The sequence below is a fragment of the Anabrus simplex genome, chromosome 1 (assembly GCF_040414725.1).
Source record: "Anabrus simplex isolate iqAnaSimp1 chromosome 1, ASM4041472v1, whole genome shotgun sequence".
Lineage (NCBI taxonomy): Eukaryota > Metazoa > Arthropoda > Insecta > Orthoptera > Tettigoniidae > Anabrus > Anabrus simplex.
Genome location: NC_090265.1, coordinates 1,162,768,680 through 1,162,787,519, shown reverse-complemented (window position 1 = coordinate 1,162,787,519; position 18,840 = coordinate 1,162,768,680). Strand labels below are relative to the sequence as shown.

At 38.5% G+C, this 18,840-nt stretch overlaps 1 protein-coding gene across 1 annotated transcript in view; it reads right to left on the bottom strand.

Moving 5' to 3' along the window:
* Nucleotides 1–18,616, bottom strand: part of Gk1 (Glycerol kinase 1) — a 125,156-nt gene extending 106,540 nt beyond the window's left edge. Inside the window, exons 1-3 of the mRNA XM_067137454.2 lie at nucleotides 18,536–18,616; nucleotides 9,864–10,122; nucleotides 5,954–6,281 (exon numbers count right to left, since the gene is read on the bottom strand). Of these exons, the coding sequence (XP_066993555.2) occupies nucleotides 5,954–6,281; nucleotides 9,864–10,122; nucleotides 18,536–18,610 (662 nt within the window). The 5' untranslated portion in view covers nucleotides 18,611–18,616. The remainder of the gene's footprint in view (nucleotides 1–5,953; nucleotides 6,282–9,863; nucleotides 10,123–18,535) is intronic.
* Between the last annotated feature and the right edge of the window lie 224 nt (nucleotides 18,617–18,840).

The following is an 18,840-nucleotide window of genomic DNA, read 5'->3' as shown; positions in this document are numbered from 1 at the left end:
CCAACTTAGCACACTGGGTCGAAATGCTGGCAACCAGGAATGAGTTAGCTGGAAAATTTATAATGTCCAATAACGGACCATTTATATTGGTATTATAAGTGGTGTGTTCCAAGCTGTCAGTGGAGAGATGGCATGGAATGACATTAGTGGACGAATAAATTTGATGGGTGTCTTTAAAAGTAGGAGAGATCACAATATGAAGATAAAGTTGGAATTCAAGAGGACAAATTAGGGCAAATATTTATTTATAGGAAGGGGAGTTAGGGATTGGTATAACTTACCAAGGGAGATGTTCAATAAATTTCCAATTTCTTTGAAATCATTCAAGAAAAGACTAGGGAAACAACAGATAAGGAATCCGCCACCTGGGCGACTGCCCTAAATGTAGATCGGTAGTGATTGATATGATTGAATGCTTTATCCTTTCTCAGAAATGTGTGCTTGCAAAGTTAGAGCAAAAAGAGAGAAAGTTTCTCCAGAAGATACTTGGCCCAAAATACAAAAATCAGATCTACATAAGAAAGTCCAGAATCTACTCTAAGGTAGAGAAGATCACAGACACAATGCACAAACACAGGGTTTGCTTCTACGGTCATTGTGACTTTTGGGACTTTCCAAGATGAGAAATGGACAACAGGTGCAAACTGGTTGGATGAACGCCATGCTCAACACAGCAAGCTAATGAAAACCTACTGGATCAATAAAAAATTGAAAAAACACCAGAATGTATGATGAAACTTATTGCATCCCTAGCTGGCACATACATACATACATACATACATACATACATACATACATACATACATACATACATACATACATACATACATACATACATAAATAAATAAATAAATAAATAAATAAATAAATAAATAAATAAATAAATAAATAAATAAATAAATAAATGTTTTGTCTGTACATAGCTCAGAATTTAAAAAAGAATTGTATATCTGTATCAGTCATGACCACAGTAATAAGGAAATATACTTTTTAATTTTCCGTAGTTTCTGTCTGTAAGTACGTACATACGTATGCGCATAATGAGAAAACGGCTGAAGAGAATTTAATGAAAATCGGTATGTGAAGTCGGAGAATAAGTTGCTATAATCTAGGCTATAAATAATTTTATTCACGCTGAGTGAAATGGCAGTTTAGGGGAAGGCCTAAAAATGAATTCTCAAATATTTATGTTATTAGTGGTCCTATCGAGAAATACTACATAACTAAAGTTATATAATATTAAATTTCTGATCATTTATGTGTTATACTCTTTTACCGTACCGGCTATGATAACAGCGATATTCATGAATTTGGATTTTTGTTGCTAAGTCCATATCAGCGCCAAGTCACGAGAAAATAGGTACATAGATTTTAATGAAAATCGATAAGTAAAGTCGGGGAATAAAGAACCACAGTTTATGCTATAAATAATTTTATAAGATGCCCTAGTATCACAGAGTTGGAAGAAAACTAAATGTGAAGGTCTACAATAATTATAGAAAACTCATAAAACAGATCAACAATAACATTACATTGACCATTGTTTGCTGTGATGTGCTTTGTATCTTCTGCTGCCATTACTCACCTCCAATAGATGGGATTACTGCTGCGAACCAAATATAACAGCCTGCCTGAATATTGGCGGGAAGTAGCTGGGGAGTTAGATCTCTCTCCTCTTTAGCATGCCATTCCTTTGGTTCATAAATTTTCTGATACTACTGTTCGTAACCTACTGATTCATCATAGCATTCCAGCTATTCAATCCCTACTCTAAGGCACTGATTAGAATGAACAGTGTGCACATTTAACAGAATAATGGAGGAGAGTGTTCATGGCTGTCTGCAGCCTTGTCATTCCAGAACTGGAACTTTGGACTGTTAAAAGTGAGAAAATGCTTATAAGCTATAAATTTCATTTTTGTTCTGTACTGAAGTGCAATTATAAGAAATAAACTGACAAGAGGGTCCACCTTTTCAATACAATACAAAGTAAATAATATTGCATCAGTCTTGGGACTAGTTTCAGCCACTTAGTGGCCATCTTCGCCAAAATAAAATTAAACAGATCATGCAATAACTAAAACATAATATTATACAAGACAAAGACAATGTTACAGGAATAATAATAACATTAAAATACATATAAAACAAAAATTATGGTTTTGATCTTGTCATAATATGATGTCTTTAAGTACAGTAGGGACCTCAGGCAATGAAATAAGTCTGGAAATGATAGCCAGAATTAGGAATGAATAAAGAAACAGAAAATAAATTTAAAAGGAGATAAATATTATTTATGAGACATGCCTCTATACTGAAATGTACAGTATATCTAATGTCTGATATGGAACACACACTGACATGCTGGAGGAAGCACGCAAGTCATGGAAACAAGCACTGACCTCTTGTAGGAAGCAGGCAATGGAAACAAAGGAGATAGGGAGAGGAGGCTAGGGGGATAAAGAAGAGAAGGGGGAGGGAGGAGAGAAGGAAAGACTGAAGGACTGAAGGATGCGGAAAGAAAGACTGTTGCTGAGAGGGAAATTTAAAGAGATTATAAAAGAAAGAATTATTTTTATCTGAGACATGATTACTAAAGATAGGAATTAAAAGGTCATATAAAATGTTTGATTTCTCTGAAATTTCATTTATATTGAAGTTAGGATTGAAAAGCTGTTCCAGATGGATAAAACAATTTTCCATAATATTGAGCAGGGGGCCTTTTTCCTATAACTTTGAGAATTTTCATGTCTTGTACCGAGAACGAAGAATTATCTACAATCTGTATAAAAATCAGTCTGCAGTGATAAGAATCGAGGGCTTTGAAAAAGAAGCAGCAATCCAGAAAAGAGTGAGGCAAGGCTGCAGTTTGTCCCCCCTCCTCTTCAGTGTTTACATAGAACAGGCAGTAAAGGAAATCAAGGAGGAATTTGGAAAGGGAATCACAATCCAAGGAGAGGAAATCAAAACGTTGAGATTTGCCGATGATATTGTTATTTTATCTGAGACTGCAGAAGATCTCGAGAAGCTGCTGAATGGTATGGACGAAGTCTTGGGTAAGGAGTACAAGATGAGAATAAATAAGTCCAAAACAAAAGTAATGGAGTGCAGTCGAACGAAGGCAGGTAATGCAGGAAATATTAGATTTAAAAAATGAAGTCTTAAAGGAAGTAGATGAATATTGTTACTTGGGTAGTAAAATAACAAATGATGGCAAAAGTAAGGAGGACATAAAATGCAGACTTGCACAAGCAAGGAAGAGCTTTCTTAAGAAAACAAATTTGCTCACTTCAAACATTGGTATAGGAATTAGAAAGATGTTTTTGAAGACTTTCGTGTGGAGCGTGGTATTGTATGGAAGTGAAACATGAACGATAACTAGCTCAGAAGGAAAGAGAATAGAAGCTTTTAAATGTTGTGTTACAGAAGAATGCTGAAGGTGAGATGGATAGATCGAATCACGAATGAAGAGATACTGAATCGAATTGGTGAGAGGAGATCGATTTGGATAAATTTGACAAGAAGAAGAGATAGAATGATAGGACACATCTTAAGACACCCGGGACTTGTGCAGTTGGTTTTTGAAGGAAGTGTAGGTGGTAAGAACAGTAGGGGTAGACCAAGGTTTGAATATGACAAGCAGATTAGAGCAGATGTAGGATGCAGTAGTTACGTAGAAATGAAAAGGTAAGCAGAGGATAGGGTGGCATGGAGAGCTGCATCGAACCAGTCTATGGCCTGATGACTCAAACAACAACAACAACGGTTGATATTAGTGAACTTATGGTTAGTATCACCCATGTGCTGTCCCATGGCCAAAAATCTATTGTATTTCAGGGCGTTAACATGCTCAAAGTATTTTGTATGAAAGCTCCTACCTGTTTGACAGACATAAGATGCATCGCAATTACCAATTGTGTCTATAAACACCTAACTTGGTGAACTCGTTGCTGTGATGGTATGTTACCACTGGGTAAAATCTTTCTCTTTTGGTAGATTGGATTTTCGTGAACAATTCCTTAACAAGATAACTTGCTGAGTACTGTTTAATGGGATATGTATATCATGGCATCCAATGGTAGAATATAGAAAATAATTCTGGGCTCCATGGGGATTTCATTTATATATATAATTCTAATTAAGAATTGTCTGACTCCTTGGCTTATGATCTGCATAGTGCCCTTCATTTCAGAGGACCATGGGTTTGATTCCAGGCTGGGCGGAGCTGCATGCGATTGATTCCTCTACCTTGGGGATTGGATGTTTGTGTTTATCTTAATACACAACTTCTTATTTACACATAACACACTACCAACCACCATCAGAATGCGTAGTAGTGTTAGTATGGGTACCTCCACATAGGGTTAGAATCAAGAAAAAGCATACAGCCATAAAAATGGGCTTAATCTATATACATTGCTGATGCCAAATGATTGTGATAAGGCCAGGAAAGAAGAATAAAATGAAGATATGCGAGGGCTGTAAAGAAAGTAATGGCAACATAGTCCAGACACTTGCAGGAGATTGGGCATGTTCAAATAGGATATGTGAGCAGTCAGGTGGCTCTGTTCTCGATGTATTGTGTGCATTTGACAGGCATCCAGTTGGGAGTGTTGTTACTATGTGTTGCTGAAGTGAAGAGTGTCTATTTCATTACTCTAAAGCATATTTTCAAAAGGTGATCAGCATTCGTGAATTAAAATTGAGGTTGCCCTGGAAAAAATGCATCGGAATGTTATTAAGGATTGTGTGAAGCCTGTGGCAAGATTGCATTACCGTATAGGATGGCTGCACGATGGGTGCACGTTCAGTGTAGTTCAGAATGAGACTACGGATTTGCACCGCAAAAGTCGGCCGTTCATTCCTCAAGATCATACTGACATCGTGAGTGGTCTTGTTTCCGTAGACCATCAACTGTCTAGGAATTAGCTGTGGAGGTTGGTCTCAGTCATGAAATGGTGTGGCTCATACTGATGAAATGTCTAAACATGAGGAAAATTGCATCCCGTTGGGTTCCACATTAACTCACTGATGTATAGAAATGGCACTGGTATGCACTGGCTAACATCCACCTGGACAGATATCACAATGAAGGAGATGCATTTCTGCAGTGTATTATTGCCAATCATGAGACATGGGCACGAGCCTACAGGTCTGAATTAAAGTGTCAATCAAATGAATGGTGTCACCCAGGTTCGCCACGTCCACAGAAATTTTGACAGGAACCCAGTCGGGTGAGGCTTATGCTGATTGTGGCATAGGACTAAAAGGATGTTATTTTTATGCATACTGAGCTTGAGGGACAAAACGTCAACAGTGACTACTATTGCTGATTTCTGCAGCGACATCTGCGTCCAGCTATGCGGTGCAAACATCCAAGTTTATTGCGAGACGATCACCCTATCGTCTTAAATGACAACACATGTTGTCATGTCACAAACAGTGTCAAGCTCTTATTGCAATGGTGGCATTGGGAGGTCTTGGAACATCCTCCGTACTCACCAGACATGAGTTCTTGTGACTTCAACCTGTTTCCGAAGTTGAAGGAACCTCTCCGAGGCCGCTGATTTCATGACGTGGCATCTGTACTTCTTTCAGTAGGGTGCTCCGTCACTGTCATCAACAGAGAACATCTTGCCAATGGTCATCAACGGCTTCTCGACATTTCACAAAAGGTAATAGACTTTGCGGGTGACTACATTGAAGGAATGTAATGCAACAGTACTTGTTAGTTCATTAAATATTGCGTTCTATCAATATTGCCAAACTTTATTTACAGTCCTCGTATAATTCTAATTAAAACTATGATTAAACAATAAAAGTGTAATGTGTAGATTGTAAGAATGAAAAAATGTCTGAAGAACTGACATATGTAGTACACATGAGAAAGATCTACACAGACAACTATTTAGGCTGCTTTTTGATGAATGACAGCAACTAGAGACAAGTATTACTTGCAGAGTTCAGGGTCCCATTTGAGAGATTCAAGATTCATCAGCATTGTTCTTGAAGCATTAGTAACATCTGTCATATGCAGACCACCACTGGTGCCTCCTGTCAGATTCCAGATGAGCCAAGAGTCTACAGTTCCAAAGCAGCAACGCTTCTCTCTTACTGCCTCCTTCACTTCTTGCACATTCTCCATCAACCAGCGCATCTTCACAGCACTGAAGTATGGGCTCAGGGGTAGGCCACATCGAGCCTTGAGGCAGTTTTTGTCTTTGAAACGGACCTTTTCCAGCAGTTGATCAACAGTTGGTGCTGTCCGCATATCTAACCAAACTTAAAGAGAAGAGATTTATTACAGCATGAAATATTTAATGCAACAGTTTATGACAAGTAAAATAAATCAGTTACTCAGCTCCATACTATAAAGAAAATTATCAACAATAAAGCTCTATCACAATGACCACCTTAGTCATTAATAACCACAAAATCTTTTAGTATAATATCTATACAGGGTGTATCAGAACTATACCAACAAAAGAATCAGGAATGCTCTTCGTGTTATGTTAAGAATGATGGTGCAATTGGATTGATCAGAAAATTTTTCTTTTGGGGAAAATGAGATTACTTTGTTACTTCCAGGAGTGCAATTCAAATTGATGAACTTGCCGTATATGCTACGCCAGAGCACAAACCGCTGCCGTGCTTCAGGAAGAAAAGGCGTGGGAGGGAAAGTGGGGTGTTTTGATGAAGACAGAGATAATACACTACGCGTATGCACAAATTTCCTCATTCGATTTGCACAGGATTGCCCTTGTCTCTTACAGGCAATATCCACAGTTCATTTATTAAACAGCTGTAACTGCACACATAGTACAAGAACACACTGTAATTAAGACACACTGGTCAGTCAAGGAATCCACCACAGATAGTTCCTCCTCTCTTCTGTTGGTACTGACAAGCCAAACTCAGACATAGCAAGAGTCACTTTCTGTTCTCATTAAACTTTTACTCTGAGGAACTGATTAAGATTTTCCAAGACGTCCTTTGAGGATGACTCTAGGATATTTGCACTCTGTGAGAAATGAGTGCTACTTTTTTCCCAGACCTTCAAACCATCCTCTGGTAGACGTGAAGATACTAAAGGCAAAAGTATGTGGCCACACTTTTCTGATGTTATGCTCAACATGTGAAGATTTCGAAGGTGGCACTGCAACTTATCATAGAGAACAGAGACATCTTTTTGGCAGAGACTGCATTTTGCAAAATGATTTTCAAACGTTCTCTAATACAGAATTCAGTTTGCAAGTCTTCCCTTCCAAATTGGTCTTTGAGGGCCTTTATCATCTCTGGATACATCTCAGCTGTACAAGGGTAACTCTCTACAACTTCCCCAGCAACAGAGTTGGGAACTGTGGCCATGACAAGAGAGTGAAACTTATCACTGGGGTCCATATTAGGGTCACTATCTATCTTCTTAAACTGTAACCAAAACATGTAACCATTCCCCATTGAATTCCTTAAGTTTCAGGTGAGCGAGTTTGTAAGTTTACAGGAGATGAAGTCCCAAACATTTGGTTCGAATGAGTACACCTAACCTCATCTTCATTTATCTTATTGACATTACATTTCACCCTAAAATAATTGATGACATATTCTTCCATCTTATATAATATCTCCAAGTCAAGCTCTTTCTTGGGCAAGGTATCATCATATAGCATATAGTCATAAATAATTGCAGCCTTACCTTGCACTTCCGCACGTCCATATACTATCCGTGAAACTTTTAGTGACACTTGGTTTTATGGGGGGGGGGGGGGAGGAGAGGGAGCTTCAATGGATTAGGCAGAACTGCCAACTGAATGGGAAACTTAAAACTGAATTGAATCAACAGTATGATCGATACAAATTTTCTAGACCCTTTGTTATCTAAAGCCTACACCTGGGTCACACACACACATAACTAAGTTATATGTCTCGTGACATTTTTTATTTAGTATCCATAATTATATCAATCTAAATAAAATGGACTGGCCTGCCTCTTTTTTTATCATGCGTGTGTGGATATTCACAAATGTGAAAATCCAATTAATGGGGATGAACAGGAGTGACAAAGGAGGTGAATTTTTAGAAAAACTATATGTACAGTATATCTCAGAAACGTAACATGTTACATACATAAAAATTGGTAGCCGAAAGGCACAGAAATCCATCGGCAAGGCATCTGGGGATTTGACAGGTGTCACCAAAATGGTATGATACGGACACCCGTTTCTGCTTCTTTTCTCTCGTAGTAGGTGACTGATGATCTGGCAGTATGACTGGATGCTTTATCGATGTGGATCCAGACATTTGAAGGATCCTCACTGTATAGTCAAGGGATATCTTTGTCGAAGTAGGGGTCCATGACATTCTTCTGAAAGTAGGTAGCATTCATCTTCATATTTTTCGGCACTCTGAGGATTCTGAGTTTATCCCAGGCATAATATCCTGCCACTACCATGAATCACTTAGTAAACTTTTCTTTGTTTTTCTTGACAAAGTTTGAGTTCCCCTTTTGGCCTTTTGGGCAACAGTAAATTGCCCGGGGCTTGTTGTGTCATCCAAATAAACCAAAGCTTCATCCAGGTTAACAACTGACTGCCATTTATCCCCTGCTAGGTAGTTTTCATATAATTTTCTGGCATTAGTGAACCATTCATTAACATGTCTTGCTTTCAAAGCATGTCCACATACCTTATGTCACTGTACCAGGTTCAGATCTTCTTTAATTATATGATAGACTGTACCTTTAGATGTGCTTGTGTGGCTGGCAAGGTGTCTTTGAGTTGGTGAATTTTTCTGCAGAACAGCATCCTTTACTTTCCAAATGATGTCCGGAGTTTTGGAGGGTCAAACTCTCTTCTGCGGCAGTTTTTCGAAGTTGATGTTTCTGGCAGGAAACCATTTTGTTGTAATTTTATCACATTGCCTACAGAGAACTTCTTAGTGTTGAGACCATTCATTTTACACTGTTGTACAATCCTCAATAATGAGAAATTAGCTTCAGAAAGGTCAACAGTATAGCCTTGCCATATATCTGCAATTTTGCAGGCCATGAGGCACCAGTGGTATGATATGACTGAAGAAAAAAAAAAAAAACAAAAAAAAACACAAACATACAGCTGTTTCCAGGAGCGGCAAGTGCACTCAAGGTCGCGTCCTGTATTAACTGAGGCAACCCTCCGTATTTCTATGCTAAAAAGGCACAAAATGAAGTAATATCTTTTTCATTATAAACTGGGTATCATTTCATCCCCATAAAAAAAATTTAAAAAAAAAAGCCAGTGATTTTCTTAAGATTTGTGTTCTGTAAAGTACCTGCAATTGTAATTTTACTGATTACTTTTTGAAAAAGTAATTTTTAATTATAACTGAGTAAAATACAGGGACATTATTTCATCTACTTGGGAGATTCTCACTCCCCCGGTCGCCTGCACGAGCCTGTCTCCCGCCAAGCACTTTGCCGTACTGCGGCCAGCTCGTGTTTTTGCACAAGATTTCCTGCACTTTATGAAGGTATTATGTATATACACAACATACTGAGCACTAAACACATGAACACTTGACTAAACTGAACTTTACACTGATAAAGCTCTCAGCAGACTGCATAGGACGGGAGCTTGTGGTGCCGAGAAGCACATAACAGCAAGTTGCTTGGTGGGAGAAAGGCTTGCAGTGCAGGCAACTGGATGAGTGAGAATCCCCTGAATAGATAAAATAATGTCCCTGTATTTATCAAGTAACTGTAATTCAGCCCAATTAATTTTTTTTTCCTTGTACTTTTCTCATCACTGGATGTATAACACAAACAAAAATGTTCACTTAAATCTATGTTGTACATAAGTTTAACCTAAACAATTAGATAATGACACTCACTGATTGCATTGTGCAGAGGCTTTCCAGTAGTTGGATCCCAGACTATCGTGCTTTCCCTTTGATTTGTGATTCCCACTGTAACAATATCAGACAGTTCAATGCCTTTTTCACTGAGTTTGGCTGTGGTTTTCTCAACACATTCTTGTACTGCATTTAAGATTTCCATTGGATCTTGCTCCACCCATCCTTCCTGAGGATATATATTATTGGTTTCAATTTGGTGTGATGCAATTACTTCTGATGTTCGTGAGGAAAACACCTGGAAGTAATTCCATATATATACATCAACACAATGATCAAGATTAAACATAGTTAAAGGAAACAATAAACTCAGTGAAAGATGCAAAATTATAATTACTCATTAAACATTTCTGTAGATATGTAGCAATGAAGAATTTATAATACTAATTTAGGGGAATTATGTATGATCTACTGTTAATATTTATATTTTTTTGCTATTTGCTTTACGTCGCACCAACACAAATATGTCTTACGGCGACAATGGGAGAGGAAAGGCCTAGGAATTGGAAGAAGTGGCCATAGCCTTAATTAAGGTAGAGCCCCGGCATTTGCCTGATGTGAAAATGGAAAACCAAGGAAAACCATCTTCAGGGCTGCTGGCAGTGGGGCTCGAACCCACTATCTCCCGATTACTGGATACTGGCCGCACTTAAGCGACTGCAGCTATCAAGCTCGGTATACTGTTAATATATTTCTGAAATATACAGAGTGTAACTACATGGTATGGTCAAACTTTTATGACACATTCTGCACACATAGAAGAAAAAAACATATTATACAGACATGGGTCAGGAAATGCTTTATTTCCATGTTAGAACTTATTCTCTACTACTCTATTAGTACACACAGGAACAGAACATATCAGCATACCATATGAAACCCTTTCTCACAAAAAAATGTTCAAAATGACCTCCGTTAGCATTGATACATGCATCAACCTGTTGTCATACTGAATCCTAGATGCGCTGATGTATCCTTGGAGTATTCAAGTAAAATTTTTATTTTGGTTTATTATTAGTGTTGTATGTCCGTCGCGCCCTTCTCGATCCGCCAGCCAGCTACACGCGTGCCAGTGTGTTATTCTTCGAGCCTCGACGCGCAGCCCTCAGTGCGCGTGCCTGGAACGTTGTGTGTGCTATAAAAAGGAGCTCCTAGCCTGTCCAGGCCCACTGACCCCGGTGTCCAGCTCCAGAATACACCCTACGTCGAGCACGGAGGCTACTCCTCTTGAAAATGTGCTTCGGCCAGGTGGACTGAATTTCTGGCAGTAAGAGGTCTCACCTCGGGTCACCGCTCCTCTTGCTTGTTCCACTGTCCATGTCCAGTCTTACCATTATATGCCACTATCATTCCCTAGCTAATGCAAGCTCCCATTATCAACTTAGTTTCGCTAAGTAGGAACTCTTCAGTCATTGAACTTACGTTAATGAACTCAGACACTTCAACAAGGAAGGATTCTCTGAGATATTTACGTCAGTGCTTCTGATAGTTTTCGACTATCAAGAACTTTTCATGTCACAAGGACTATCTTTCCGAGATAGTAGTGAATGTGAATACTCCAACGTGTATATAGTGTACAAAAGACAGACTCTTTCTCCAAATTCATAGTTCATTTTGCTTCGAGATAACTTTCAGTTTTGTTAGTGTAAATATTGTAATTTTACATGTGAAGCAAATAAAGAAGTTGTGTATTTGTAAACCCAACCTTGTTTACAACAATTAGAGAATAATTCTACATCTTATAGTCAGCCCTTGAAGAATTTTACAGCTGCCAGATAGTTTCTAATAATTTTTCAATGGTATTATGCAATTATTTAAAAATATCATAATCTGTAGAACAGTTTTATGTTCCATTTCTTTTTTGGTTTGAGTGTGGGTTAATCTTTCACATCTCTACTACTTTTAGAACTATAACATGTGATATCTTCATAAATTATTTAAATGTCAGTTAATGTACTGACGTGTCCGACCCCGTGGTGTAGGGGGCAATGCATCCACCTGTCACCCGGCGGTCCCGGGTTCGATTCCCGGCCGGGCCAGGGGTTTTTAATTGTAAATGATTAATACCCCTGGCCTGGGGACTGGGTGTTTGTGTCATCCTTAATGTTCCTTTCCTCAGATTCAACACTACACTTCCGCAATAACAATTACATGCAGGTTCATATCATATAGTGCAAGTAGTGGCAAAAGATCTACAGAGGTCGACGCCATGAAAAAATATTTTTAAAAACGTGTTGATGTACTCAGACAGGAAGTACTTTGAAAATAACATTGCACTATCTCTTCTATTTTTATTAACTGAAACTGCAGGAAAAATAGAACATTCTGTTAGTCTTCTAGTAAGTACTGATTTATAAATTAAAGTCTGACAAATAAATAAGAACCCTACAAAAGGAGACAACGGGTAATGCACTGCCAAGATTTTGTCCTTTTTATAAATAAGGTTGATAAGCACAGAACTGAAGTAAACATTTTTCCTTTGCACTTTTGACATATTAAAAAAAAAAAAAAAATGGAATATGGCCAACTATGGACTCCATAGAAAAGGTTCTTTTTCTTTCCCTTCTTCTTCTTCTTCTTCTTCTTCTTCTTCTTCTTCTTCTTCTTCTTCTTCTTCTTCTTCTTCTTCTTCTTCTCCTCAGAATCTCTTCATTCTTTCACTTCTGATCTTTCTCTACTCCTTGAATATTATCATTTTGGCCCTACATCTTGAATGTCTTCATGTTGTCAATTTGGCTTCTGAATTCCTTTTTGTTGATTATCACATCTGCTGTCTAGCTCCATGGCTAAATGGTTAGCGTCCTGGCCTTTGGTTCAGATTTGATTCCTGGCCGGGAGTGATATAAGGGAAGCCTTGAATGAATTGGTCTGTGAAGTAAGGAAACAAAGGAAGAAAGCTGACGTTCCAGGTGATAAGGGGAAAATGAGTCAGAGGCTTTGTATCATAGGTAAACAGTATGTTGGCTGCTTATGAAACTCTAGTATGGGCTACAAATCAATTCAAGACGTGCAAAGACCTGCCGGATAAATTGGTCCAAGATGCACCCAAATTATCCTGTGAAAAGCAAACATTGAGATACCATAATGTCATTCCTGAGATGCCAGGAGAGAACTGCATTCTAATTCATGGAAAGAATTGAGTCTCAGTGAAAAGAAACTGTACATCAAGTCATTAATAGAGTATGTACCAACAAATGAGGAAAGTACATTAATCTTATGATTGATTGTATTGAATAAGTGGAAAATAACACAATAAAAAACTGTACACATTTAAAAGAAGTTACTTTCAATACAGATTAAAAAGCAATGTATTTTACAACTTGCAATACGGTAAAGGAGCCGACCATTGCCAATTCACTTGCAAGTGCAGTGAAATGAAGCAATGTGCCAAATAGCGGTCTAACTACCAAAATCTCTATTATGAGTTAATTCCAAAAAACACTACCTTGGACTGGATTTAGATCCCTTTTCCATGCAAGACAGAAGTTCTCCACACTTTAGCACAGCACCAAGTTCCGAATTCTTCCATATGACCATGCCACTATGCTTGAACGTCCATATACATTCTTATCCGATGAAACCTCTGAAATGAACGGCAGCTCACGACGCGCCTTCCGCGTATTAACGAGAGAGCGAACGGGTTCGAATGGGATTCGAATCCGCGAACTCCAGGGTAGAAAGCCTGTGATTTAAAAGTAGCAGGCATATGAACGCATGTATATATGAAGGGAAATGATAGGAGAGTTTGTGTATATTCATAACTCATAATTCATAAATGACAGTAATAATAATAAGAGAAATAACAGAATATTTCAAAGAAGGATTTAGAATATTCGATGTTGCTTTGGGAGCTCGTAAGCCAAGAGCTTTGTGTCTCAATATTGTGAAACATTGTGTAAGTCAAATGCGCACTTCTTTTGGGTTAGAAATATACAGAGTCACGTGTAAGAGACGTAGAAACAGCTTCCAAATGTTCTAGAACAATGTGTGTAATGCAACGTGACAGGGTGGTTCCGTGCGCAACAACCAATCGGAGAACAGTGCAGTTGTGACGTGAACTAGTGACTTGTGGTGGTGGTATATGAATCAGTAGGATTATTCGAGAAAGAATAGAAGAAACTATATAACTGGGTAACTTGTAAACAACAGGGCTTTTTGACTCACGACACTCGAAGAAGGCTTTTTGACTGTGATCCCTCGAAGAAGACTTTTGGACTAGTAGACCTCAAAGGAGGCTTTTCGACGGTAGGCAGTATCGCGCAGAAGAGTGAATAGTTAATTAGGGGGAACTGTTGGAGTACTGGTAGACTTAGCATTCAGTCACAGACGCAGTAAAGTGATAGTAAGATAGAGGGGTATCAGGCTCTTGAACTGAGTGTGACTTGTTGCTGAACAATCACAAAGATTCTCCACACCGATTGTCAAAGTAGGTGTTGGAATATCAGCTTATAGACTAGCAGCTTAATTGTAATTGGGATAATTCACATCGCTGCGAAGATTAACGAGTTCCAGGGATACCTACGCAGAAGAGGAGAAGACAAGAAGAGAAGAGTGAAGACGTCAGCTGTACAAGAATCAGCTATACTCCGTAGTTAAGTATTCAACAGTAAATAAATGCATTATAAGTATTCTTGTGTGTACTAGGAACAAGACTTAAAGACATTCTCATAGATCTGAAGTTGAGAAGGGATTGAGAGTAAATGGTGTCAGAGAGTTTATATTGTATGTATTATTGTATATATTGATGTGTGAATATCCTGGGTGTAGAATATAATTAGTGTTTAAACTTTGCCAATCTGACTATACGCTCCCAGAACTCCGAACCCAAGTCCTCAGCCTGTTGTACATCCCTTAGGGTCACGACACCTCACTATCAGAAAGAATGTTAGATAGATCCCTTTTCGGTGCATCACTTCAAATGATATCCGGTATATTCATTAGGGTACAAGAAAAAAGTAGAGGTGAAAAAATACAGTGTTCTTGTAAATTACCTGATATATGCAACATTGAACAGTACACTATAATTATGTGACTAGGAGAGCACGTGGTAACTATGTTTACTTGGTGACCGAGGGGTGATTATATCATTCCTGACGTCATTTTGCATCTAAGATCCTTCTTTGGACCTGGTGGAATTCGTCATTTAGGTTAAAAAATTTCTGAAATCCAAATTAGCGATGGTTGCTTCTTTACCAGACCTGCGATGAAATTCAAGTTAGATTTCTGAAAAATATAACTTTCATTTCAATGAATTATTCAAAATTTTAAGAAGCTGGACAATGATTCTACTGTAGGTATTTACATGCAAACTTCTAGATCTCCTCTTGTCCTGCCCCCACTAGTCCCTCCCTCCACCTCTCCTCCATCTCACCTCAACAAGGCACCTCAACAGCAGTCACAGGTTAGTAACCAGTCCAGCACAGGCTTAGCAGTAAAGCACAGCTCATCCAACGGGGCCAGTGGGGAGTAAGTAGTTTATTTTCACATTGTCTGGTTCATTCAATTTCCTTTTCAGTTTAAAATAATGTTATTGGCTTAACGCCCCACTAACTACTTTTATAGTTTTCAGACATGCTGAGGTGCTGGAATTTAGTTCCACAGGAGTTCTTTCATGTGCCAGTAAATCTACCAACATGAGGCCAATGTATTTGAGCATCTTCAAATACCACCGGACTGAGCCAGGATTGAACCTGCCAAGTTTTGGCGAGAAGGCCAGTGCTTCTATCATCTGAACCACTCAGCCCGGCCCTTTTCAGTTTTTTTACTTCATTTTTACTTTCTTCTCCTTTTATTTTAGACTTCTTTCTTATGTCTGGTGGATCAACAATTTCAAAATTTTACCATATTCAAGCTTACTTCAGATTTGGTTCCTTATTACCACTACTACAATAAGACTTTCAAGAGCAAAGCCATTCAGTATCACTCGTTGATAGGTGTTCCCCAGCACATTTGACCCCGTCAACAATGTTCTTATTTTTCACCACATATCAGAAGCATATATATTTACAGCTGCTTCAAGTGACATTATTATAATATCCAGTGATGACCTCAAGACATTGCCAACGGCCGTAGCCGTGTTGAAACACCGGATCCCGTGAGACCTCCGAAGTTAAGCAACATTGGGCGTGGTCGAAAAGTGGATGGGTTGCCACGCGCTGTTGGTGGGGGGTAAGGGAATGGAGGAGCGGAAAGGAACTGGCCACCGTACCGTACGTAAACTCCGGCTCAGGTACACCTCTGTGGAGGTCCGGACCTGCCTTCGGGCAGAACACACCCTTACCCCCTTACCTCAAGACATTAATCAAACATTCTATCATTTTACATGTCTGATGACAAAGATAATGTTTCATTTCCATACTGTGTTCACACACATACACCAGTAGTGTGCGGTGAACATATTCATTACCCCAGTTGCAAAAATGTTTTTAAAATATAAACAATCGTAGCCCCACTACACTCTCTAAAGTCAACATTACCACTCTATAAAGCTGCATTTTTCGTGGAAAGGTCTACCTGAGAAAGATCTTTCAAGAATATTTTCAACCACATGCTCGCACATACTTCCAAATTGATATTCACAGCAGTGATCACACCATCATAACTTAATTTATAGCAGATTTAAACAATGTACTTACAGTTTCATCTGGTGACACTTTGTGATAGTACAGTCATGGTTTTCACGAAAATACACTGGGACTAACAATTTGTTTTTTTACTTAAAAAGCCTAATCAGCAAAATTTAACTGGTATTTTACCGTCGTTGAAATTTTATAGTTTCACTCACATAATGAGTGTATGTGCATCAACGACAAGCAAGGGAAAATATTTGTCACGACGTATAACACACATTATATTCATGAAGAATGCCACAGAACTCATGAAACCTTCACCTATAATACAAGAGGAACACTACAAAATTTACTATATACCCATCATTACAGACAACCAAATACAAAATTCTTTTACTTCGCGCTTAACTCTGTGTTCATGCTGGGCAACCTAAATATTTTTCTGCAGCTATCAGAACATGTACTCTACACGTGCCATCAATGAATTGCTCGAAAAAACTGTATACATGACAAAACCCAAGACTAAAATATACTATATTACAATTGATTTCATATACTAGCTCTATTTTTATTAGCAAGACGATGTGCAAGTGGCTATACTGTTAAGATGTTAATATTTTTCTTGCAGTCTCTAGTGTGTGGCGCTGAAGACTTTGAGTGTCAAGTAATAATAATAATAATAATAATAATAATAATAATAATAATAATAATAATAATAATAATAATAATAATAATAATAATAATAATAATAATAATAATAATAATTTTGTGTGGCTATTTCTAGCTGAGTGCAGCCCTTGTAAGGGAGACCCTCCGATGAGGGTGGGCGGCATCTGCCACGTGTAGGTGACTGCATGTTATTGTGGTGGAGGATAGTGTTAAATCTGGTGTGTGAGTTGCAGGGATGTTGGGGACAGCACAAGCACCCAGCCCCCGGGCCACTGGAATTAACCAATGAAGGTTAAAATCCCCGACCCAGCCGGGAATCGAACCCGGGACTCTCTGAACCGAAGGCCAGTACGCTGACCATTCAGCCAATGAGTCGGACATTAAAACTAACATTACCTTACCTAAGCTAGCTGGCCTGTTGCCGTAAATTGCTGTCGGAGGAGGGGCCACAGTTCTGCCTCGCTCCCAGGACAAGGAAGCTTCAAGTGTATGCGTCACCCAAGCGACCTCAAATTGCGCTGGGGTAACGCTCTATCATGCCGGCAAGGACACCCAGATGGAAATTCTAAGTTCCCATGAAGGAAATTAGATTCTTTTCCACCAATAGAGCATATCAAAAATCAGATCAAAAATTAGATGGATGGCTTTTCCGGCGTTTGCTCTATTAACCAGCGTTTCGTCTTAGGTCTGACACTAGACTCTTCAGAGTGGGATGTGTCAGAGTGGAGTTTTATCTCCCGTATGCAGTTATCAGACTGTGCTTCATAAATAAGCTTCTGATAAGTTCACCTGCATACACCCCAGCGTCAGTGGGTAGGGTCTGACACATCCCACTCTGAAGAGTCTAGTGTCAGACCTAAGACGAAACGCTGGTTAATAGAGCAAACGCCGGAAAAGCCATCCATCTAATTTTTGATCTGATTAAGGACACCCAGCTCGCTAGAGAAGCTTAACTGCGGTAGTGTGAGCGGATTGTCGAGACAGCTGTACTTGGCTTGGCTTAGATGTTCGCAATTTTTTAAACATTACAAAAAGTGTTCTAAGGAATAATTAGAAAATGTTAATACAAAGTTCTTTACCCCAGCAGCACTGGGGTAGATGGGCTTCAGTGCACCCCACTGATATACACAATGTTATTAAGACAAAGATGGACTTTGACAGTTTTAAAATATCTCATTTTAATGCAACATAGTGTAGTTTTTATACACACATCTTTATCATTAGAACTTGAGTAGCAAATTCAGTGTAGCTAAAGATATGTCAAACAGGGACAAAATATCCTACAAAAATTTTTAAGGTATGATTGTGCATTTTAGTGATTTTATAAATCATAATATTTACTGAAATGGTGGAGTTACACATCTCTGAAAGAGTGATTGTTTCTTATCACTATCATATTTATTTCCAACTCACCAGAAATCTTGCACTACTGGTACCTTCATCAATAGCACCAACTAAGGGACCATACTTGCTACTTGTTTTTGCCATTTTATCTAAAACAGACCGTAAAGAAAGAAATTAGAAGTAACAACCAAATGGGACAAGAACTTTAATCTAACAAACAAATCAACATGTTATATAATGTTAAATAGGACAGATTCAAGATAGTATTAGAAAATATACAGTAAAATAAAAATAATGATATTGGTTTTACATCCATAAACTACTTTTACAGTTTTTGGAGATGCCAAGGTGCAGTGGCTTATGCTGGGATCAAG